At 37.8% G+C, this 25,417-nt stretch overlaps 3 protein-coding genes across 6 annotated transcripts; 1 reads left to right on the top strand and 2 right to left on the bottom strand.

Annotated features, from left to right (window-relative positions):
• Positions 1-864: 864 nt before the first annotated feature.
• Positions 865-3,933, bottom strand: rbmx2 (RNA binding motif protein X-linked 2). Its single transcript, XM_079487443.1, has 6 exons — positions 3,863-3,933; positions 3,165-3,280; positions 2,347-2,398; positions 2,093-2,222; positions 1,813-1,999; positions 865-1,507 (listed from the first exon to the last, which is right to left on the bottom strand). The coding sequence occupies exons 1-6, from the start codon at positions 3,865-3,867 to the stop codon at positions 1,011-1,013; spliced, it is 987 nt and encodes a 328-aa protein (XP_079343569.1). The 5' UTR covers positions 3,868-3,933; the 3' UTR covers positions 865-1,010.
• A 2,591-nt stretch (positions 3,934-6,524) lies between these two features.
• On the bottom strand, positions 6,525-9,194 carry gpr119 (G protein-coupled receptor 119). Its single transcript, XM_079487153.1, has one exon. It carries the CDS (start codon positions 8,510-8,512, stop codon positions 7,403-7,405), a length of 1,110 nt encoding a protein of 369 aa, XP_079343279.1. The 5' UTR covers positions 8,513-9,194; the 3' UTR covers positions 6,525-7,402.
• A 2,784-nt stretch (positions 9,195-11,978) lies between these two features.
• slc25a14 (solute carrier family 25 member 14) lies at positions 11,979-22,259 on the top strand. 4 transcript variants are annotated; one of them, XM_079486546.1, is made up of 9 exons: positions 11,979-12,152; positions 12,730-12,828; positions 13,434-13,572; positions 14,521-14,615; positions 17,658-17,743; positions 17,830-17,925; positions 19,403-19,527; positions 19,620-19,833; positions 20,117-22,259. In XM_079486546.1, exons 2-9 carry the CDS (start codon positions 12,765-12,767, stop codon positions 20,156-20,158), a joined length of 861 nt encoding a protein of 286 aa, XP_079342672.1. In that variant the 5' UTR covers positions 11,979-12,152; positions 12,730-12,764; the 3' UTR covers positions 20,159-22,259. The 4 variants fall into 4 exon arrangements, with proteins under 4 accessions (XP_079342672.1, XP_079342673.1, XP_079342675.1 ...); XM_079486547.1 differs by having other exon boundaries at positions 12,733-12,828; XM_079486549.1 differs by having other exon boundaries at positions 12,004-12,152; positions 13,237-13,572.
• Positions 22,260-25,417: the final 3,158 nt, after the last annotated feature.

The raw sequence follows: 25,417 nt of genomic DNA on the forward strand, positions 1-25,417 counted from the left end.
ACAGATTCGCTAAATAGGACTAGGTGTTATAATCCCAGTATTTTAGCAAAGTTAAATTCCCCAATAGGACATTTCCCAATCCTTCCGCAATCAAGAATATGGAAAGAAGGTCTGAGGTTTCACTGGGTTCGTCGGGTAGGCATCCTGTGTTTGGGGGATAAATGATTATAGAAATACATAGCATACCTACCTTTCCTTACTATTATCAGAGAGACATCTCATGAGTTGTGTCCCACTCATATGTCTTTTGGTGAGGTGCTGCTGAGAATGTCCTTTTTATGTTCCCATTGATGCGACACATTGTCAGTTGTGCACCTCAGCCTCATTGGCAGTTTCGGCCCTTTATCAAAAGACACCCTCAGCTAAGGGAGGCCCACCGCAGGTTGATCAGACCTGGGTGTGTGTCGCATTGTTGCTAGGTCATCTGGCAGCCCATGCTGTGTCCATCCGCCTCAACCCATCAAACCGGTAGCCATTAGGCCACGACTGCCTACACTGAAATGCATGCTCAGTGCCCATGGTCCCATATGGCACAACACTACACCACAATAGCAAAATCAATGCAACCATACAAGCCAGCCCATTGGCTAAGGCTGTTATAGCCCCACTGGCATCGTTGATGCATGCTCCGTGACGTTCATTATGACACATACAAGCTGACAAAATGAAGAGGACGGTGAAGCAGAAGTTGGCTTAAAATGTAAGCCAAGTTGCCCATTATAACGTAACAAATCATCAGAATTAAAAGATTAGCATTATATTTAATATATTATAGATCCGAATGAAATGTGTTTTATGTAAAAACCCTTCTATTTTACTACAGAGCAGCCGGAGACTAATCAGAATCAAGTATTTCAGAGAGCCATGTAATAAAAACACAATACACATTTATTTACATTTTCTGAGGTACACTTAAAAAAAAGGAATCTGATAAAACCAGAGTCCCAAAAAAAAAAAAGAGTATTTTGAACAAAAGACAAACAATTCTTCTGCTTGAGTATAAAAAAGGTTTAGTTTCGTCTGTTTTCTCTTTCCCGACTATGATCTCTGTGATTGGCAAACCCTCTATCCCCGTCTCTCTCTCTTTCCCTGTCTCGCTCTTTCTCCCTACCTCCATCTCGTTCTCTCTCTCTTTCACTGCCTCTTCCTCGATCCCTGTTGTCACGCTGTCGTGTGTCTTCATGTCTTTTCTCCTCTCTGTTTCGGTCTGTCTGTCTGTCCCTGTCTCTCTCGCTCATCTGTCTGTCCCAGTCTCTCTCACTTCTCCTGTCATCTCCGTGTCTCTCTCTGAATCTGTCCACATCCGTCGATCTGTCTTGTCCGGTTCTGTCCCTCTTATGCTCAGTCGGTTCTCTTACGACATACTTCTCATACGCCGCATCCTCCTTCTCTTTCTTAACTCTGGGAGGTAACGATGTTGATGTTTCAATACGTGCTTCGTGTCTCTCCTCAAGTGCCTTTTTCTTCTCCTTCTTCTCCTTTTTCTTCTTCTTCTTTTCTTTTTTATCTATAGTAGCAAAAAGGGGTTTCCATTAAAGTAAGAGGCACACTATTCTATTAATTCAGTTTAGATTTCCTATAGAATGTGATACTTTTTAGTCCAAAAAGAGCATTTATTAAGACTACTAAGCTGCAAAAATGACCTGTTTTGAACATCTGCAACTTTGTTATGTCGCACAAACAAATAAACATATAATCATCAACAAGGGACAAATCCAAATATGGAGCTCTTCCTATCTTGTGTGACACCATCAAAAACATAACATTTGAAATATAAACATTTATTAATGAAAAGATAAAACCTCTTTTTACCTTTTTTGGCCTTTTTTACAGGTACAGCGTGCTCTTCGTCAGACTCTGACTCAGAAGAACGTGGTACAGGTACTTTAGGAGCACAGCCCTCCTCTCTCAACTGTTTTGTGATATCATCAATGTCATCTGTGTCTTTAGGTGGTCGATAATTTGCAACGTGGTCTACACGTATGGTCCGGCCCTTAATCTATAAAGAAATTTCAAAAATCGTACCTATTCAGATTAATAACGCATTAAATTAGTCATCACACAATTTACTAGGATATAAAAAGCTGCTTACCTTGATTCCATTTAAGTTATCCACAGCCAGAATGGTGCTCCTTTGATCTTCATAGCACAGGAAGCAAAATCCTTTAGATTTGCCCGTCTTCTTATCTCGGACAAGGTTGATGTTGGCAATCTCCCCATACCTGAGATTCACAAAGTAGGATTAAAGCAACACTGTGAAAAAAGAAAAGAATGCTGACTTCTTTGGCAAGAAACACATGCACTTTTAAAATACAGAAAGAAATGACGGGTTAAAGAAGGACTTACTGAGAGAATACACAGACGATGTCTCCTTCTGTCAGCTCATACGGGAATCCACCTGCAATGTGACCGTATTTGCATGTTAAAAATGTAATGCGACCTGCCAGCTTTACAGTACTAAATGGGTCAGTGTTTATTTTTACATAAATCATCTCAAATTATTCTGTAAATCATGAAATTGCTTTTGGTTTGTCATAACATGAATAAACTTCTGAGCTGATCCTAAGCTAAAGGTAAGGTAAAACATTTATAAACAGCTATAAACAAACAACTTAATATTACACAAGGTCAAATCAGTGTTGTAATTTGTGGTCCCACTGTAGAATACGGAGATCCTTGCATTGCATGAAGTGCATTGTGGGCAGTGAAATAGGCGACTGCTGCCACCAACTGGCAGAATGGAACCTCTTGTCTTGGTCTGACAAGCTCCCCCCCCCAAAAAAAATTGGTCATCACTTATTTATTCTCATTTTATTTAAAACCTATCTGACTTTCTTTCTTTTATCTTCTGTATGAAAAAAGAAGATATTTTGAGAAATGTCTCAGTCAATGGGTCTCCGTATTGTTTGCGTTACCAACATTCTTATAAATATTGTCTTTTGTGTTCTGCAGAAGAAATTAAGTCACAAAGGTTTGAAATTACATACAAGGCGAGTATGTTTACTGAATTTTAGTTTCGGGTGAACTATCCATTTATGTGGAAGCCTAAAAAAGCATTGTGATGGTGTATGATAATGCTAAGGCCCCTCTTGTGTCTGTTTTTAGGCCGTTTTTGAAGCATCAATCTAAATGTTAAAGTTGGCGAATGCACTCCAGACACTCACCAATAAAGACCCAGGCGCTGTCCTTATAGACCGTATGCCAGGACACAGCATCTTTGATTCCCAAGTGTGCTTCTCTTTCATTCAGTTCATTGATGAGCTTCACTTTGGTGAGAGGACTGTATTGAGCAGAGTCACAAATTCAGTTTCTGATGATGAAGGTAAAAAACTTTCCCACTGACATTATTGTCAGAAGGGTGTATGTTATATTTTTTTCTAATCACTTTGTTTTCTAAATAATATGTCATATCAAATGCAACAACTTAATTTACTATGACATCATTTTTAACAACTGGTTAACTGTATAAAGTCACATTTTAGACAGACATCACGCATTTTTGGCTTTCTTACGTTATTGTGTCATTTGATTCTAGTAAATGAATAATGAATGCTTTGCGCTAAACAAAAAAAGAAAGAAAGCATCGTAGTGTTTATTTTATTATGGCTGTCGTGTTTTGGTATTTGTTGGTGCTTTATAAACGTACCGTTTAACTTTACAGTCTGTTTAACGTAGCTGTACTTCAGGAATGACTAGCTTGCCATTGCTAACCGATGCTAGTTGACTTTAGCGACAAACCATTTACCACGAATAAGAAACCTCGTAACTATACGTCTCAGAAAACATCTTATCCTAAAAATGAATGATAGCGAATATTGTGGTGTTTGGTCAATGAAGTGTAAACATTCAAAGCAATACTTACTTCATTGTGTAGTAGTCTAGAGTCACACCGGAAGGATTTGAATCCGCCGACTGGTTTACGCTGGCACTCTTCCGGTTTGAACGCGGAAGACAATTGCGGGATTTGTAGTTTTCGTATAGATAACCGTAGCGGTCATCTTGAGCTAATAACTTAAACACACGATTTCAAGCGATTTTTGAAACTTTACAATGAGTTTACAACTAAAGCATTATAAATAGTATATTTTATGGCATGTTCTGATATTTGGATTCAAGTTTTATTGGCAGAAAACAAAAATGTACGATGTAAACATCCAGGGCCCGGTTTTTCAAAAGTAATCCACTAGGATTTTGGATAACGGATTGGATCAAATCTTGAAAATGTGTTTTTCAAAAGAAAAAACGGATCACATAATCGGATTAGATCACGTAATCCAATCTTGGTTTTGATCTGGATCAAACCTTTAGTTTGGGTTTTTCAGAACTTTTTTGTAGGATTTGGATCACTTTGATCCAAAATAGCTGGATTAAACTGATCCCATCAGAAGGGTGGATTCAGCGTGGATTTCATGCCCAAAATGTAATGAAAACTTTAAAAATGTATCAAATAATACTATATTTGGATCATGCAGTATCTTACAAGATATCCTATTTATTCATAAGGTTTCAATTTTATTTGTTCATCCGTCAGGCTACAGTGATTACGTAGGCTTTAACGTATTCAGCCTTTCAGGCCAACAGCAAAGTAGAAAGAGTTTGGCCTCCAAACAGCTGTCAAAATTGACCAAAAACAATCAATTTTATTCTGTCACTAATTGATATATATATTCATCACAATCGAAAATAGTTTTGTTTGTAGAATATTTATTAGTGATGCATGCAAGGATTACAGAATAACCAAAAAAATGCAAAGAATGGCAATCACTGTTTTTTGAAATCCAAAACAAATCCAAATCAGAAATAGTGTCTAACAATTGCGTCCCTTGTTGTACGTCCTTGTTTGCTCGTTCTGGCAGAGGAACAACCGACTCTGACCAAACTGCAGCAAACCAAGGCCAGATTTGAGATCCGCCTCCTAAAGGCTACGCTCAGACAAGCGTAGCCCACATCAGATGAGGAAATCTGAAATTATTGTGGAGTATTTGACATTAAGTCTTTTATTTTAATTCAATATATCTATACTTAATACTTGTTATAAATATCCTCAATGTACAGTGTTTGTGTTGTAGGTCTCAGATGAGCGTGTGTTTTCATTTCAAATAAAAATAAATGTATATTGACCCCACACTGGCTATTCTACTTTTTGCTCTTTACATATCTGTAGTTCTACATTGTGATTTCCTTTCCTGTTTGAGCACTGGTTATCCAGCACTGGTTATCCAGATTTGGTGATCCTGAAAAGTTCCTATCCGGATCAGATTGATCCAATCCGATGTTGCTTTAAAAAACTGGCTCCAAAAGTAAGATGGATTACGTGATCACGGATCGCAAAAAAAGGATTACTAAATCCAGATCAATTTTATCCGGATTAAACCTTTTGAAAAACCGGGCCCAGATGTCACATTAGCATCTATGGGCCGCTACATGTAGGTCGTCATCCATATTGGAACGGTGCGAGCCAGTCCGTTAACACTCAACATCAAGCTGACTGTGTATGACTATGAAAACATATTTATTGTTGTAATAAACTTGAACATTATATCTCAAACGGAATAGCCTTCCTGATACTATTCGAGGATCAGACACGCTCGCCCAATTTAAATCTAGATTAAAGACACATCTTTTCCGCCAAGCATTCACTTAATGCAAAATATGCTAAATAAACCACCGGGAGACTGCTGACATTAGATATTATTTACTTGGTGTTTGTATAACAAGTTAAACTATTCATGTAGTGTGGTTTACCTTTTTTGTGTTTTTTTTTATTTTCCCCGTAAAGCTGCTTTGGAACAATGCAAATTGTGAAAAGCGCTATATAAATAAAATTGAATTGCTACACAAACACGTGACAACACCGAAAGTTTCTCCCATTTTTGGGGGAATTTAAAACCCTGTGGTTTTAGTGCCTATTGTATTATTGCTCCTGTGTGACATATTGCTCCCTGAACTCTTAAAGTCTGCTAAATTACTTAATGTAAATGGCAGTGCAGTATTGGGACATTCTGCTCAACTGGGAGTGACGTCTGTGGACCGTTCCAAGAAAGCGGACATGTGCCTGGAGTACTTGAATGTGGAATCTAAATATTTATATATATGGGATAGACGATTTCACCGGACACAAGCGCCTGGCCTGTAGTTGACTTCTGGTCTGTTTTTGGTTGCAGTAAGTCATTTTAATTTGTATTCATATTTTATTGTATATTAGGCTACTACTGTAAAAAATATTATTGATTATTAGTTATTGATTATTTGCAGAGGTCTAAGGAAGTCAGGGTTAGTTCACTCAAAAATTAAAATTCTGTCATCATTTACTCACCCTCGGGTTGTTTCAAGCCTAGGCCTATATACATGTATTCGTTACGTTAAGCACAAAGGAATATATTTGTAAGAATGTTAGCAATATTCAGTTCTGTGACAGTTCTCCACTACCATAGCAGGAAAATAAATATTGTATTTTTTTTGTTCTATTAAACACAAAGTGAGATATTTCGAAGAATTTTAGGAACACAAACAGTTCTGGGGCACCTGTGACTACCATTTAATTTTCCAAACATTCGTCACAGAAAAAGAAACAATACAAAACAATATGAATAAAAAAAACAATGATTTCTTTATACATAAAAGTTCCACAGTGTTGAAAAGAGTTTCATGCGGTTATTATTTAAAGAGACCTATGACTTACTGTTGATATACAGATAAAATATTTTAAGCACATATTGGGTATATGTGACCCTGGACAACCAAACCAGTCTTATGGGTAAATTTTTCAAAATCGAGATTTTTACATCAACTGAAAGCTGAATAATTAAGCTTTTTATTTATATATGGGTTGTTACAATATCTGGTTGAGATACAACAGTACAAATCTCTGGAATCAAAGGGTGTAAAAAATCCAAATATTGAGAAAATGCCTTTGAAGTTGTTAATCAGATGTACAGTAGGCTACTGTAGCAGGCCATCCACTCACAAAAGTAAAGTTTTTATATATTTTGGGTTGAAAGGTTTCAGAATATCTTAATGGAACATGATTTTTACTTAATATCCTAATAATTTTTGTCATAAAAGAAAAATCAATAACATTCACCCACACAATGTATTATTGGCTTTTACTAAAAGGTTCCCGTGCTACTTAAGGCTAGTTTTGTGATCCAGGGTCACATATTAGTTTTATCTAATGCAGTTTTGTATTTTACAACTGATAGTAAAAACAAGTGCAAATAGGACAAGAACTAGGCGTAAGTGCTTGAATGTGTTGATCGCAAGGAGAAAGAAGAGCAAACAGAGCCATCTGCTCTATTTCATCATGTGGAGATACTCTGGGCTCCAAATCCATTAAGGGACATAAAAGATCTCATACAGTCTCAAATGAGCTCTACCCTGTTGGGAATATTTTTCCGGATGTTTAAGGAATTGTGTTGTTTAACTCGATGGGCAGCGTTTTGCCATGAAATTGTGTCTGAGTGGTGGTTATATGGTCTATGTGGCACCTGTCTGCCATTTCCGAGCGTGTTGTGCAACACAGTCTAACTTTAGTGAAGATCTCACAAATCTGATTCCTCACCTCCCGTTGCCAGCAGGCATAGACTAGCGGATTGATAAGGGAGTTTGAGAGTCCAAGCAGCCAGAGATGGTTCTCCAAAAAGTTATAAAGTTTACATTTCGGACATGAAACCTGCACAACACTGACCACAAAGAAAGGGCACCAGCAGAGCGTGAAGCAGCCAACCAGCATGGCAACAGTCCGCAGGGCTTTTACGTGACCCCAGTGACGGCTGGGCGGCAGAAAGCTTGATCCCGCTTGCCTGCTGCAGATGCGCTGCTGGTGCCCGCAGGCGATTTTCAAGATGTCCATGTAGAAATAAATGAAGACACAGAGTAGAGGGAAGAAAAACAAGCAGAAGATCACAATGATGCCCTGGGGCTCAATGACTGAGAAGAACGTGCAAACTCTGTCATAATCTTTTCGTTGCATTGGTTTCACAATGTATGGCAAGAAACCCACAGTGACAGAGATCATCCACAGGGGCACCAAAGCCCTGACGACCATCTTCTTGCTTATTAGCTGCGAATATCGCAGTGGCATCTTTATGGCCACATAGCGGTCCAGCGAGATACAGAACATGGTGAGGATCGAGGCAGCGGAGGGTGCAATGATGAAGCACATGCTTAACAAACACTTCCCTTTACGCATTGAGGCCGTGCGGCCTTCAAGAGCATCGGAGGCAATGACAGATATAGCCACGCCCACTAGGATGTCAGCAATGGCTAGATTTAGGACAAAGCACCAGCTCTGGCAGCCCTTCTTATGGATGAGCAGGACCAGGGCAATGGCTACTAGAAGATTGGTGGAGATGATGAAAACGGATCCCATGCTGAGAATATAGCCCATGGACAGAAAAACATTTTCAGTCATGGCCGGGGTTGTAAGCATTAGATTCGCTGGTGTCACTCTGTAGTTCTCCCTCATATTTTCCAAGGAAGTCTCTTGGGTCACGTTGAAAAGCTTCATCATTGCAACACATGTACTTTACTTCTGTGATTCACATAAAAGTGACATTACTCTTAAGTCATTTTAAAGTTACGAATGTGAGTTTAAACAGATGAAGATACTGACGGTTTGAAGAAGAGGAAATGGGCTTGAGATTTATATTTGCTCCCAGAGGGGAAAGTTAAATGTTGTCTCTGTTTTGCCGCCGTGGTTTCTTTTATCCGACCCTTGTTCGGTCTGGCAGTCTTCCATGTTCCATCAATGTATCTCAAGAGCACAATTCCTACTGTAGGAGAACGTCTGTGAGCACCCGAATGTATTTACTGAAATACAAAGACGACGCTGGTCATATGATAAAAGAACTTGAGGCTGTATCTGTTTGAGCATTAACACCATTCTTTGTTTTAAACAGTGATGAGAAACAGATGAAAGAAAATCATTCTCATCGTCCATGGGAATATCCGAAAAATTCAGTGAACTGAAGAAAAAAGTCCAGAAGTAAAAATGCCCAGAACTAAGATGTCATTGTTGTTTCCAGTGTTTCTCAAGACATCTTTCTGTGCTGATTTGTTTGCAAGATTCTGAAGATGAAGCCCAGTTAGAAATAAAAAAAAAGCTAAAGTGCTCCTTATGTCCATTTTGTTGGCTGTTATAGCTTCCTTCCACAGTTCGTCAGTGGTCTTCAACTATCGATCACTAACTTTGAACAAACTATAAAGAGGAAGAGAAACTGATATAGAGAGAGAGAGAGAGAGAGAGAGAGTGGGTTGGGTTGAGAGGTGGGCGGACTGTAGCATCCTGTGATTGCTCATAAGTATGCAAACTTTCTTGAGTTAATATTTACTTTATATATAAATTTGCATTTAATATTTACTTAAATGATAGCAGCCAATATGTTTGTTTTTATTTCATAGATGTTGTATGAAGCAGCTATTTTGACTTTGAAGGGAAAGTGTGAAATATTGACCCCATAACACTTGTTGCAATGATAAAGCCGCCTCTTCAAAGCCTTACATTGGACTTAAAATAAAGTGTTTTTATTAACCTCCACACAGGCTTAAGGAAAGATCTTTTTATGTCAGTGCTACACAATAAAGCGTGACACCCACCAGTCAACAATGTGTCAATGTTATTCATCGCTTAACTAGACTGTTCACTGCTATTCAAAGCAGCTTTTGGTCAGCAGTTGTTTTGCCCCTCTGTTACACTATACCCACATAGGTACTTGGGTGCTGTTTGACCTCAACACATCTCTGCCCATCTTTACCTTGAGCAGGCTTAAGAAGGAAGTTTTAAGAATCTGAGCTCAGATTGTTTAGAGGACTGGACTGAAGATGTCTTTAAAGAGAAAAATACTTTCTATGCTGTTGTGCTGTGTGTATTGCATTGCATCACTCTTCTGCCTTCATCCCGACAGAAATAACCGTGCCTCAAATGGTGCCCGGTAAGTTTTCATTTGGGTGTATTTTATTACGTTCGTTTATGTATGTTTGGCTCAGGATTTAGTTTTTTTATGAAACAACTAGTTTTGATAACCCTAATAAAGATAAATGAATGTTTTAAGTAAAATGTACAAAAAAAAAACATTTAAATATAAAATAATGTGTTCAGAATAATCTAACTTTCATCGAATTCTTACTGTTCTACATATAAAAATCATGTTCATTTTGTAACATACATATACAGCCACAGAAAAATTTTGGAATGATTTTCATATATTATGTGACTACTATAAATTTCTCCCAAATTTCTAATTAAAAATATTTTCTACTTGAAAACTAGAGAAATATTAAAACTAGAGAAACAGGTCAAAATAACAGAAAAGATGCTCTGTATGTTTTCAGTCCTCAAACACTGTAAAGTTTATACTCACTTAGAAAAACAACTTTAATGTTTGTACGTGTATTTAGAAAAACTTTTTAAAAAGTCATGTGCCTGGATTTAATCACAGTTTGAATGCCTTGTCACACTATTTCACATTGCTGTTGGATGACTTTATGTCACTCCTGAGGTTTGATTTGGTCAAACTTCAACAAACACTGTACTGGAATGACCCCAATACATCTGGAAATGCTGATTTGAACTGAAAATTTGGAACAGTCTCTTACATTTTTTTAATGTTGACTAAACATAACTTTAATATGTGCAACTGGTGTACATTTTTCTATTTTAATCCAACATTTTAATTCAGTGTAGCATTTTTCTTTGTTTTTGTGTAGAGAGGCATATGCCAGATTTAAGCATTAAAGGAATTTATAGAAAACATTTAAGGCACAATAATGAACAACAAAGTAGTCAATCAATTGTGTAAGTAACCTGATTGACTTGAATTGTAGAAGCTCATGAAGGCAGCCATTTTTGGGAGCCAACGTCTCTTGTGTTTCTCTTTTACGTTACAGGAATATGGTGTCAGTTGTTCAGCAGCTGTACCAGCGTGTGATGAGGCTCATACGCACCACTTTGTGAGACTGCCTTAAAAAGGGAAGTGAAACCACAACAATCATCTCCATAATTATGAAGAGACTGAACAGTATTAAAAACATAAAACTATAGACATAAGAGTGTGAGAATATTTTGTGAAATATTCCCAACATCTTTGTAAAATTTGCTTGTTTGTTAAACTTAACGTTTTACGCATATGGATGCATTAAATAAAACCATATTAGATGTTAAGCCATTTGATTTGTGAAAGGTAATATTCTTTTTATTTGATCTCTTTTCAGGTTAAAGTGTTCCCTGCAAATGATGCTGATGTGTCTTCGTGGGAAAATAGTCTCATGCAGGGGAGGAAAATGCAACATTCAGTATATGAAAGCCTCACCAATGATCTTTATAACAGGATAAAGTTAACAACAGACACCATAAAGAATAACATGTGATTCTTTGGATGAACAAACGGGCATTGTTATGGATAAAAAAACTGTTTAAACTGTTTAAACATCCAATGAAACCAGAAAGTCTTTATTTGTTGTATGGTCGTATGGTTAATCATTCTGAAGGTTAATTTCAATACAAGAGAAAGGAATATGTAAAAACTAACCAAACAAACTAAGTTTGCATTTCAGTTTGGGAGAGAGGATTTGAATAGACACAAGTATTTTTTCTTCTATATTTAATATACATAGATCTTGTTATGAATGACTTTATTCTCATATATATTGTTAAGATTCAAAATATGAAAAAAATAAACTTGCTAAATACCGTGCTCATATCTTACATTCTGTACTAAACATTTGTATAGCTATTTAGTACGGCTGTCAGTATATGATATATTCAAAAAAGAAGTTTAAATGTGTGCATGAAGGCTCGACCCCATTGAAATATTTAAAACTATCAATAAAACATTTTACAATTTCTAAAACAAATATTACACGTTGGGCTGTCTCTTCTACAATCTGTACCTTACCATAGCGCAACTTGGTACTTGTAGTTAAACTATAGCAACCACGAGTTTATAGTTTATATAAACCATCAGTTTGCATAAACTTCCGGGAGGAAACTTCCGGTCGCGAGATGAGTTCCTGTTTGAACACCATGATGGGAGCCTGAAAGCGCAGTCTTCGCTCCTTGAGTTTTGCTCAGAAAAGTACAACAATCCTACATGTGGTCGAAGCGATGGAGTTAAATAGAAAGTAACAGAGGTGGCCGAAGCACCAGGTCTCAGGTATGTGAATTCACGAGGCCGTATCGGCTAAAGCGTTGTGTTAAATGAATTTTCTACTTTATAATTGCGAGAGTAGTTCTCCTCCAACCAGCTAACAGTTATGAGCCGTTAGATCTCTAGATGTATTTGATAACCAGATGCGGTGTTTTCAGATGCTACATTTACGACATTGTCTTATTTATGTACATATGCGTATGTTACGGTGCTTATATCTTGTTCGTTTTTAGTTTAATACAGCAACCGTAAAAGTTAGACGTGATACGGTTGGAAGAAAACAGGCGAGCCATTGCTTGCTGTCACTCAGCCTCCGCTCCGACGGAAATGGGTGGAACTGTATTGTCACTTCAACCAACCTTGAGCTCGTGTGAAATGATTGACGCGGTTTCCGACCAATAGGGTGTCCTCGAATTTCCGATGGCGCTCGCAATGTATTTATAATGCGGCTCGTCATATTCCGGTGCACATTTGTCAGTGCATCTCAAAGGAATGACTGTAATACAGACGGGCAGCGCTATGTTGTACAGCGTGAGATTAAAAGATCTTATTTGTTACCATTTTGGGGTTTTGTTGTTCTTAGTAGGACTCCATCAGGTCGAAGGAGCCGCAACAGAAATGGCAAATCTGAACTGGAAGCCGTTCGTGTATGGGGGGATGGCCTCAATTGTCGCAGAATTCGGTGAGTCTGTATGCACCTGCTGTTTTCGTATCCTCGTCTATATTATAAATCAGTTCCGATATCATTAAAATGGTTATTTGAATTTATTTGCCACTGAATGCAAGTAAATCTATCGGAATTGACAGATTTGCACTTTCACATTTTATTAATGCATTGTTGCGTTAATGTGACACTAATGCAGAATCAAACAAACCTGGTTGTATTGACTAATCGTTTATATTTTTATTTTAATATAAAGTTGCCATTTGGAAATACATTTTTATATAGAGCTGTATAAACTTCCATTTTACTTTTTTTATAATATTAATAAAATGAATGATATTGAGCCGTCCAGGCTTTACTGTAGCATAGTTTAGACTCTGAACTGATTTTTGACCATTTTGGTGTTCAAATAACATTCATTGTTAGAACACTAAAACACACAGAACACGTCAAGCAACATTCCCCATCATGCATAGGTGCACAAAGACAATTGCAGAACATGGGATCTGATGGAATATTAGATGACACTTCTGAACACAAGCAAGTCATTGCTAAGGTAACTTAACGACACCAAATAAAGCATTCAAAGGTTTTAAAATGAATCTGCTGCTTGAATTCTGCAGGAACTTTCCCCATCGATCTTACAAAAACACGGCTTCAGGTTCAAGGGCAGACCCACTGTATGGAGGTCCGCTATAGGGGGATGTTCCATGCTTTGTTCAGGATCGGCCAGGAAGAGGGAATCCGGGCGTTATACTCGGGGTGAGAGCTAATGGTTTGCGTGTTCTCACAAGAAAGGATTTTTGCAAAAAGACTGTTAATATCAGGATCAAGTTTCCAGTTAAGGGGAAATTTGTACAACTTGTGCTGTGGTTTAGGGGTGTTAATAAAACTGATATGTGTAATAAACTAAATATAGATGGTATTAAACACACATGATCTGCTTGGGTCTGTAGAGGAGCTGAGTCAAGTGAAACTGGCCCACTGGCATGAACAGCATGGCTCAAGTTGAACTTGATGGATGTTATTTGTGCATAAGAGAGCATCTTGATTTTCAAACTATCATCTCTTATATTAAGGTGACAGTGTTTGGCATGACATTTGTAACTCGTTACTTGCTGTTGTAAAGCCTTTCTTTTAAAAACTACAGTACATGCACAAGAACATACTAAATAAAAAAAGTGTCATTTTACACGCTTATCCAACTAATAAACTGCACATTTATTGAAAATGGTAAAAATTTCTTAATTGTTTTAATCAACACAATTTACTCAAAAGTGCATTAATGGTTAATCACTGGAGTTTTATTATTTTTTTGTTTGTTTACATACTGTTGCTACAAATTTGTAAGCCACTTGGGTAAAGCCTCTGCTAAATGAATAAATGTAAATATTAACAGATTTACTTATTAGTTATTTCTTGTTTTTTCAATGTGTGCATTAATACTTGATGTATCTATTTTTACTTTTATTTGCCTTTTATTTTTTATTCAGTAAATACATTGCTAAATGTTTACAAAGTTAATAAGTAATGCTGTTAAATAATTGTGATCTCAATATCGGCAAAATGAATCATGATTATAATTTTTTCCATCAAGCAGTCCTATTACGAAGTAAAACGATTATTTAATACTATACATTTTTGGTTTCTACTCAACTCAAGTCTGCATACTTAACCAGTTATCCTAAAATGTTTTTCTGAATTTGTTAGGATATCACCTGCGCTCCTCCGGCAGGCTTCCTATGGGACGATCAAGATCGGTACATACAACACCCTGAAGAGGCTGTTTGTCACCCACCCTGAAGGTGTGTTTGCAGGGTCTTTTCATCATGCTGTTGTTCTTTCTGTGATAAATCACAGGTGTCCTCTCAGATGTTCCCCTTAACATAAAAAAGTTTTCCCACATGAATTCTGTTGCACTGCACTAAAGTCCCATTTTAGCAAAAAGTAGTACCAATTTTTTTGCAGGCTGAGGTCTCAGTCATACAGTAAGAATACTGATTTTCACTTACTGTATAGTATAGAAGTAGGTGATTTTGGACATTGATGGCTGTTTCAAGAAAACTTAACTTTATTTAGCATCGAAAATCCATCTTGATCCAGTCATAATTAGGTTTGACACCTAAAAAAAGATTTAATAAAATGTTCCACTATAACAAAAATGAAGGATTTCCAAAACACAGTGTAACCATCATCACTAATGTGCGGACCAAACAAAAGGTGCCAAACAGCTAGACAGAGCATTACCTTATCTGGATTTTCATCTGACATGGAGCAGAATCATCTCTTCTCCACCAACAACATGAAATTGAATTCCTGCCATAACCACTCCAAGAAAGGTCGCAGGCGAACCAGAAGTGGATTTTTTATTGTATTAAGCAGGCATTACGTGTCCGGACATAGTCATATTGATCAAGGATCTACTGTTCTAAACTAGATCCACATTTAAAATGTTCTCCTTTGCATAGCATTATCCATAGATTTAGGTAGAAAACTAATACTAATCTCATCTGCATCCTTTTACATCTGTAAGGGCCTTAATGAGGGATGTGATTTTTCCGTATAAATTCTTGACCTTGCTGGGATCACCCGCGTAAATTGCATAAATTTGATACATTTTCATTCATGATGGGATAATTGGGGGTTGGGGTTTGTGCGCGTAGTCATCATACATCCGGCCAACCTGATCCTTTCTACGCTCTTTATTTATGCACAGGCTTGTTTAAAATGCAGAGTGATCGCTTCATTCGGAACATAACTTTGTGAGTTATCTTTATGTATCCAGAGAGTCCGTGACAAATATACGCCAAAGGCTGCTGTTTTGGTGTTTTCAAAAGCACGTTGTGTCATTGTTAATTAAGTGGGAAATTGCACAGCGTTTTGTGACATGTAAAACAATTCAGAGATGTCTATAATGTTAAAGCATATCATATCGATACACAGACTAAAAGAGAGCTGGGGAATCTATGTAATTGTGCATTGCATTCTGGGCAGTTGCCTAAGTGTTTAAGGACACGCTCAGCAGCATACAATGAACGCAAATAGAAATCACCAGGGTTTAAAACGATTATATTAACATTACACTTTTAAGAGCTGCTGGCACTTGCTTCGTATAAATTGAATAATATTTGAATCCCTTGTTCATTCAAAGGAGCACCCTGTTATAGACACAGAGTGATCGCAAAGAGCTGTATCCCAAAGGACATTTCTAAACATATTTTGCACATTTCTCATGCTGTGAGCACTAATATATTCAAGCGCATCCGAAATTATGAATCTGTAATAATAAATTCAAATGACAGCCACATTTGACAAAGTTTCACCATTGTGTTATTTCTAAGCTACAAAGTGGAAAATTGCGCATCTTTTCAGATCTGTTTTCCCCTCCGGTCATGAGAGAAGATTTGGCAGTTCATAACACAGCAAGCAGTGTCGGTGTCCAAAAGTCACAGGATGCATTGCGCTACTAACATCACGTTCCCATTCTCTAAAGGTCATTCCGTGATTTAATGGCTTGAAACTATACAAATGGCCGGTCTAGTCACTGTATATTCTGTATATGAACGCGTTGAAGTCTCTACTGAATGCATACATTTAAATGAACTAAAACGTACTCTATTCCTTGCGTAACCTCAGTTCCCTGAGATATGGGAACGATTATTGCGTAGCAGGACGCTATGAGAAAACTCCCTTTTCTCCGATGACTGAAGCTTTTTCAAATAACACAGTGAAACTGCACGGCCACTGGTTTGTGAAAAGTAAAACTTTAAACCAATGGCAGCGAAGCTGCACAGACCTATGGCAATGGAGCCTACCAAAGGGGGCTAGGCTTTTGGCTATATCAGCAGACACATCGCTGCAGTGTCCTCAGGTTACATCGACTGAAGTGGCGACCATGCAGCTTGTAAGCACGTCCAGGAACGTAGTACTCGTTCCCGTATCTCAGGGAACCGAGGTGATGTAAGTAACAGAGTATGTTCTCTAGCGATACTTCACTCGTACTGCATAGCAGGACACTATGGGGAACCAATACAATCCCGCCGTGCTACAAGAGGAACAATAACTCCAGACCACCCCGGAACAAGGTTTAGGGGGCCAAGCATGAGCAGAGAAGCCTTGCTGAGCAGACAGGGCCAAGCTAAGAGGTGGTCCTGTTTGGTAATCGTCCCAACGATGATTGACTAGTGCCGTCACGGTTGGTGCAAATGTAGGCCGGCAACCTAGTAGAAGTCCTTAAGCAAAGAGGACCCGAGCCTGTAAGGCCGGACTTTAGAATCCGGTGAATGTGGACGGCGAAGCCCAACAAGCCGCAGCAAAAATCTCCGCTATAAACGCACCGCTAGAGTGGGCTCTAACTCCGTGGGGCATCAAAGGTGCTTGGGCGCTGAAAAGAGCTCGCTTGGAGGGAGATCCGGCCGCGGAGGCTGGTTGGTAGTTTTTTCTCTGTTCACTGGGATTTATAACTGTCTCTATATTAAATTCACCTGGACTTTCTTGTGTCATGGCTGATTAATACCTCCAAACCACTCGAACAATCGATCACAAAGTCTAGGGCCGGTTTTTATTTGCAGTCCAGCCCTGATTTGGTCTATTCTAAACATGTTAGGTCTAGATCTCACAGTTAAAACAAATGAATGTAGTTTTACCCAAACGTCTATATTTCATTACTTTTTAAATCACTAGTTTAGTTTATGTGAAGTAAGCAAATGTTTTGAACGAATGACTTTTTATTTTTACACTACTCTGATTTGAACAGCTTTTGTTGTGACTTTTTCCTGTGCCTGTGATTCATGAAAAAAAGAAGGACATTTTTATAGTCTAATGGCTGATGTTGTTGCTTTTTTCAGATGAGACTATGGTGATAAATGTATTCTGTGGGGTGGTGTCTGGAGTTCTGTCCTCATCTTTGGCAAATCCCACTGATGTGCTGAAGGTAAATAGATATATACATTGATGTACCCAACATACGTAGTTATTGCCTTCACAACATGTTTTTCTCTGACATGCTGTTTATTTCAGATTCGCATGCAGGCTCAAGGCAGTCTGTTACAGGGCAGTATGATGTCCAACTTCATCAACATTTACCAGACAGAGGGCACACGAGGGTTGTGGAGGGTGAGTTCTCCTATTCATATATCTCGTCCACTTGGGCGATACGATTTCGGAGCATGTGGGCTCATGTGTGATTAATGTAGCACGATTAAAATAGCTTTTTCAGAATTTGCATCCATTTGCATTTCAAATTCTTAAATTAAACACAGACACAGCTTACCCTTTTCACACAGAGATCCTGGAAAATACACAGAAAATGTGTCCAAGAATTTGTTTTGGGATCGTTCGATTTTGTTCATTCACACTGCCAGTGGTTTTCTGGAATCTGTTCGTGCGTTCACACACATTCCTCTAAGATCCCGTAAAGACACCTGGGGTAAAATACTGCAATTTAATGTTATTTAGGTTTCGTGAAAGTAGGGTTGATCACGGTGAAAGATATTTCCTTGGTGTGTTTTTAGGTGGCTAAATAGCTTCATTTGTTATTATTACCGACTTCATTTATTTTGTGCCAAATTGGCCTAAACAATCTCTCTTTTTATTATTATTCTGTAGCATATATTGTTGCCTTTTGCAAATAACAAAGACGTCCATTTTAAAACAAACTTTTTAATTATATTTTTTATTGACAAATGCAGAACAACGAAGAGGAATGAGGCACAAGAATGCAAGGTAGGCTATAGCCCAACGAGATCAAGCTAAATATAAAATGTCATATGTAAACAAATAGAAGATTGTTCAGGCTTTTTCGGTGCAAAAATTTGAGCCAAAATAATAAACTATAACAGAAAGTAAAAATTTGCCAGTAGCCTATTTTTGCAACATAGCCTAACTGCAGTACAAAAGGCACGGTGTACTTTTTCAGTAATATGGTGTAGAAAAATGTGACGGTTTATCGTTTTTCTAAAACAAAGTTTGAGAAAAGTTTATTAGCATTTAGATTTTTTAACCATTTCGGAATGTGCTCACGCAGATTGTATGAAACAAACTGTTAATAATTCATAAAGCATATTGCACATAATGCTACAAAAAATGTTCTTTTTGGATCAATCTGGGATGCGTTTGCGTTCACACAGAAGGCACTTTGGCAATTTTCTGGGATCAGCGGTCTGTGTGAATGGGGTTCTAGTGAGCTGAAATTCAGTAAGCGGATTAGTTTACCCCCAAATTAACATTTTGATAATTTTCTGAAGAAATAATAATTTTAATACTTATTTAACTACAAATGCTTGCCTTGCGATATCTGTTGGACCGAGTATATGTTTGTGCAATCGTGATTTTATTCCATGTAGGGTCCCACGTTGTTTTTCAGAGGTTGACTGTTAGATTTATTGTTATAAACTGAGTCAGAGCTCCCTGTGTGAAGTGCTGTTTGTCATCCGCTGCCAATGTAGATTATCCCAGATCAGTCATGAGGTTCTTTGCTAGTTGATGCAGCTGCCTGTGTAGGCATTGAGAAAGCTCACAAGGTTACTGGGTCAACATAAAAAAGTTACAGAGATCCAGCAGTGTGTGATCCTAAGATATGTCTCTTTTTCAGGGTGTCATTCCTACAGCACAAAGAGCGGCCATCGTGGTGGGTGTGGAGCTACCCGTCTATGACATTTCCAAGAAGCACTTGATTCAGTCAGGCCTCATGGGAGACACCATGTTAACACATTTCATGTAAGCCTCTGAACACCGGTTTTGATTGGTTGTGTTTGAAAGATTTGACATTGACATCATGAGTAAAAAAACTCCTTGTTTCTTCTTTGTAGTTCCAGTTTCACGTGTGGTCTCGCAGGGGCACTGGCCTCCAACCCAGTGGATGTGGTAAGGACGCGTATGATGAATCAGCGTGTTTGCGCAGCTAATCCGCTGTATAAAAGCACCTTAGACGGACTCATGCAGACCTGGAGAAATGAGGGTTTCTTTGCCCTCTACAAAGGTTTCTGGCCCAACTGGCTGCGTCTGGGGCCCTGGAACATCATTGTATCCTTTCAAGAAGCATGTTTCTTAGTTTTCTGATATTTTCATTGGCCAACCACTAGAGGTCAGTGCAATGCAAAATTAAGTTTCTGAGTTATCCATAAACGTTTGCATTGTTACCTGAAGTTAGTATATTAGGCCCTTTGATGTGATTTGTTGTACCTACTTCTTATTTTTTGTCCAGTCACAAGCTTGATGTGTGTGTAAATTATATATATATATATAATGATTAAATAATTTATGGATTGCCCATAACAACCTGTATAGTCCTTGACTTGAGTTTCAGTTCTTCATCTCTTTTGAACAGCTGAAGAAACTTCCATTGTAGCTGAAGGTCTGTGACGCTTCGCTGGACTGTGTGTTTGTGTGTGCGGGACTTCTGTCCTTTAGTGTCCATCATCTCTTATCCATCACTCGCCCAAGAGTATGTTTATTTAAGAATTTGTGACATGCTTGATGTATTTTAAGACACTCCTTTTGCACCCAAATGAATTATTTTTCACTCTTGGCAGCTTTTGTCAGCACTGTGTTAGGTACAGTAATATATGCTTTGAGGTAAACTGGACACCACGAGGCTTAATATTTTGATACTGACTTGGGAGACTGGCATCAGTTTGTGTGTTGTACTGAATGTTACTGAAGACTCACTTTTAGGTGGCAACATAGAACAATAGGTTAGTGCTAAACTGAATGCAGTTTTATGAAATATTATTGGAAAATACACACCAAATTAGATCTAAAGGTGCTTAAATTATAAAAAACATTTATTGGCTTTAGTAATAAGAACAATGTCTTTTTGCTTCATCCTAAACTACAGATATGATAGAAATTATGCGTTTCACTCTGCAGTGCAAGTGAATACCAAAGGGAATATACAGCAGGGGAGCTGAACAAATTTGTGTGTGAACTGTTTAAAAACAATCATATTGAATATAAATTGAAAATGTTGGCAAAAATGGTTTAATGAATGTTTCATCGCTGCCTGTGTTTCATGAATAAGGCCAGATGAGCGCTTAACCTCTGAAATACATCAAGAATTGGTCAAGAGTTTAGTTCATTTTTAATACGCACACAATTAAATGCACTTGTGATATTGCACATAAGATATGTACAAGGTTTTAGTTTTTTTTTCCCTGCGGTATCATTTTTGCCATGTGAATGTATGTAGAGCAAGTGTGTATGTTTGTGTGTGTTTGTGTTCTAAGAAGCACATGCAAAATGTCAAATATTTTGACCGGCATCAAATTGTGTAAATACTGCAACTGTACAAAAGACAGTACGTTTGATTGTTTTCAGTCAGAGTTTGCGGGGAAGGTTGAATTGCCAAAGTGTTCATGTATTAAACCAATACTGCACTGTTGTTTTTGCTCAGTTCTCAAAACGAGACAAACTACTATTGGGAAAGTACTGTTACATATTTATCACTGTTTGTCATCATGCCTTGTTCTTGCTTTTATATGCTTTCCCCTGTCTGTTTCTGCTAGCCGAACATTTATTTCAGGTATATTTTACAGTACTCTGTTTGCTTATAGGCAAGTTAAAGGTTATGAACAACAAAGCGTTTTGGGGTTTTGCTTGCGTTACATTGGCAAACTTTTAAATGACTTGAAGGAGTTCAGTTTAAAATGTTTAATATATGAAATGCCTTGGTTCTTTGTGAGTTTCTCTGTGTGGGAGAACTGCCTTCTTTCTTAAAGTTAAGCTTTTTGCTAGATTGGCATGATGTATTTCTCTTTGGAAGACTTCTTTAATCCTTGTTTGTGAAAGACCAAGAGACACATTTACCCATGTGTGCCATTGTTTTTACATTAATTTACGTTAAGCTGCTCATTGAGAACCTAATTTCAATTGCGTCCTCTCGCTGTTTTTTTTATTTAGCTATTTATTTTGTCTTGTTCGTTTTCAAAATTGTTTCAGAATTCAAAGGTTTATTTATTGGGGCTTTTTACATTTCATATAAAGGTTCATTCACTCCATATTCATTCGGTTGAATCATACAAGGCATGATGAATGTCTTCACCGCATAATGTCAAAAACTTGCCATGGTCACTTTTTCTCATGTTTGATATTTGATGCATTTCGAGCGTTATTTGACAAACCGATTTACCATCTTAAAGTTAAGATTGAATTTGATGTTTTTAAATGTTTCACATAGAGAACGTTTGGAAACTGGGTATTGGCAAAGCAACAATTCTATCATGTAATCCTTGTTTGTCCAGCATTTCTCTTTATTTTGCTGGATTAGTTGTCTGCTTGCAATTGCCTTTGAATTTCTTCGTCTTTGCACTTTGGTAAGAGTCTTTGGTGAAAACAAGCATTATTTATTGTGGTCTGTTGCTTGAATAGACAATGAATTGTAAAACAATGCATTTTTTGCTTAGTCTAATGTAACTGTGATTATACCCTGATAATAAAAACGATGCACACTGAATATTTGTTTTATTAGCTTATACCACCTGCTCAAAAAACACAATTTGCTTGAAAAACAGAACAGACTGTTTCAGCGTCAACAACATGAACGTTATCTGGTACACCCTCGCAAAGAATATAACTTGAGGTTTGATATCATTTATTACAATTAGTATACAATAAAATATATGATTTAATAATAATATAAATTATGTTCAAATAATAGCCACTATCCAAACCTTTAACCAAACAGAGAGCAAGTTAACTTGGGGCCAGGTGTCTGCGTCCGATTAAACCGTCAGGGACCCGTTTCAATAAGGAGGTTCAAGCAACACTGAGTTAAAATATGAACTCTGAGTTGATTTACTCAGATAACCGCTACTCTGAGTTTTCTGTTTCAGAACAGCTGGTTTCAATCAGTTCAATCCACTCTGAGTAAGTTCACCCGAGGTTACTCGTGTTCATCGCGGCTTTAAAAAGCCATCATCAATTGAGCGAAGATAACACGATTCACCATGGCAACGCCACGTGACAAAAAGCGCTCCGTTTATTTCTCGCCAGTCGAATTGGAGGCACTATATATATATATATATATATATATAAACATATATACCTACGATTTTTTGTCATGTAGGTGCAATCCTTCTGCAATAAAAAGAACATGGCAGCAGCTGAGAATAAAATATAAAAACATCATTCAGTCCGATGAGTTTAAATGCTCTTGGTAGTAGGATGCCTGACTGGGAAATGTTTGATATATTTAATAAACTGGCCTTGAAAGTTTTGAGTATATGAGAACCGAGCACTGTGGCTGTAGAAGACAAAAAACTGGCCATGCTTGCCCCTGCTCCAGCTGTGTCTAATGGAGGCCAGCTAGAGATGCTCTAGCGACAGACGCAATAGGGACTGCGGTCGTTAGGCTCGTGGTTAGAGCGCCCGTCCCTCGTTCTGACCGACGGCATTTCGAAGCCAGAACAGAACGGGGCGAGTGGGACCTTTTAAATGTGCACCTAACCACATTGGGAAATCCTAAAGGGTATTTGAATTATTAGAGTTGGCAGCAAGAGCACATTTATTTGATCAGCCTAATTCAGAAAGACGTTCACCATTCACCTGCAATCTTATGAAACTCCTCTTTGATGGTTCTCACAGGAAACTTAACACACATGTATAAAAAGTGCTTGAGAGCGATGCACACTTTTCTTACTCTGCATACAGTTGCCTTGCTAACGTGTTCTGCATCCCCGGTGTTATAAAGAAAGCTTCCATTAGTAAAGAAACGTAAGCCATACAGAGAATCTGCTCAGATGTAAGAGCGCAGCCACGACGAGTGAGGTTTGTGATGTAAGGATGAAGCAGATTATGAATATATTTAATGGACTGTAAAGAAAAACTGTGCCGCTCAAATAAAGAATCCTCCGGATATGATAAAACATCCAAACGTGGCTTCACCATATATTCTCTCCCGACGTAAATGTAACTCTCTCTGAATGAATGCAGCTTCCTCGTCTACGGGTTCCTGAATAAACGGACATTTAATGTCTGTGTTACGAACTTGTGCGCGATCAAGGAAAACGAATGAAATAGTGATGGCCGGTTCGCGAACGAATCGTTCTTTTGAACCGGTTCGTTATAGTGAGCCGGTCGAACCGGTTCACCAAATCGAACTGAATCGTTCAAAGCGGTTCGCGCTTCCAGAAAGCACTTATCAGCCTATTTCCTCAGTTACTCACGCATGCGCCCCCTAGAGCGGTTCTCCTTAATGATTCAAGAACCGGTTGCAACGGTTTTTGGATCACCGGTACATTCATTGAACCAAGAGCTGGTTCACTGTCTTTCGGACACGTTCGAGATGTGAACCAGGCCGGTTCAACTGATGAGCTCAGCTGATGCACGTGCGTGTTTATGTTTTTATGAAAAATAAAAATATTTGACAAATTTGTGAAACAGTCTGTAATAAAGTAAAACATAAGATGTGTTTGGCTCAGCTACATAGATTAGCTTTTTAAATAACTCAAATACATTTTTTTATATAAATGTAGGCCTATTTGGGTGTTTTAAAGACTGTTTATCAAAAATGTTTATTTTGTACAAAAATGTACAAAAATGTTTATTGTGCTTATCAAATACACCAAAATAGAATAACATACAAAACATATACTATACATATAAGAAACTACATTTCTTATTGTGCATTTTTGCTTTAAAATTACTTTAAAGATTGAAAACAATTCCTAGGCTATCAGTTTGTAAAACTAAACTACACATTCATTTGTGTCATGTTGAATCCATGGTATTTTCATGAACATATCTTATTTCATTTTTAAACAAGATGATACAAATCTAAACGTTATCATGCACGGGAACGACACAAGCGGATTGAATCGTTCTCGCAGAGAATCTTGAGTCACAAAATCGAATCGGTTGCATTGCCTTTCCGGTCATAAACCGAGAGCCGTGTCTTTCGGATAAAGTTCATTCTCATATATTTCTGAACTTACAAATTTGTTAAAGCTGTAAACGGCTATTTTGACAGGCAAATGACACCACACCGCGTCTGCATTGTAAACTCTGACATCTTACGTGTTTAAAATCAATGAAACACCGTGTACTGATGGTTCATGTCAAACAAGTTGCCCAAAAAATAACGCGGACTGGTTGCATGTTGGTCTCCTTTTAGTCTGATATGATGCTCTGCAGAAAAAAACTAGTTTACAACAGAATACATAAGCCTTTGCATTTAATAAACTTTGCGCCATTAACCAGGGTCAGTATTTTCATTGAAGCCTTAATAAAAACTACGGTTGAGGACAAAGAAAAATGTTCTTATACAGTGAAACTGAAAGTGTTCCTAGATGTTCTGCACCACAGACAAGAATGTAAAAAATCCAATGCAAATACATGTGATACAATAAAAGTGGAATATAAGTAAGTATATTGAATTTCATATGTGTAAGGGAAAGCCAGCAAATCTGTAAAATCAGATTTTACCTATATAGTTGTAGTGATAGTCATTACGGTAATCATTGCACGTTATGTACTGCCCACTTAAGACGGGGACTACGGTAGTAGTACGGGGTTCATCCGTAATGCCATGGCCTGTGAAATGTTAATAAAGACGACTACGAGTTAACACAGACGTGCGCGTGTATGGTCCTTATTCCTACGAGTGCCATCC

The sequence above is a fragment of the Barbatula barbatula genome, assembly GCF_947034865.1.
Source record: "Barbatula barbatula genome assembly, chromosome: 22".
NCBI classification, from domain to species: domain Eukaryota; kingdom Metazoa; phylum Chordata; class Actinopteri; order Cypriniformes; family Nemacheilidae; genus Barbatula; species Barbatula barbatula.

Coding starts and splice junctions, on each gene's coding strand:
- slc25a14 (XM_079486546.1), top strand. CDS start 12,765: ATGGCAAATCTGAACTGGAAGCCGTTCGTGTATGGGGGGATGGCCTCA. Junction 12,829..13,433: donor CTCAATTGTCGCAGAATTCG/GTGAGTCTGTAT, acceptor TGAATTCTGCAG/GAACTTTCCCCATCGATCTT. Junction 19,528..19,619: donor ACCATGTTAACACATTTCAT/GTAAGCCTCTGA, acceptor TCTTCTTTGTAG/TTCCAGTTTCACGTGTGGTC.
- rbmx2 (XM_079487443.1), bottom strand. Junction 2,000..2,092: donor ATAACTTAAATGGAATCAAG/GTAAGCAGCTTT, acceptor ATTTCTTTATAG/ATTAAGGGCCGGACCATACG. Junction 1,508..1,812: donor TGTAAAAAAGGCCAAAAAAG/GTAAAAAGAGGT, acceptor TTGCTACTATAG/ATAAAAAAGAAAAGAAGAAG.
- gpr119 (XM_079487153.1), bottom strand. CDS start 8,512: ATGATGAAGCTTTTCAACGTGACCCAAGAGACTTCCTTGGAAAATATG.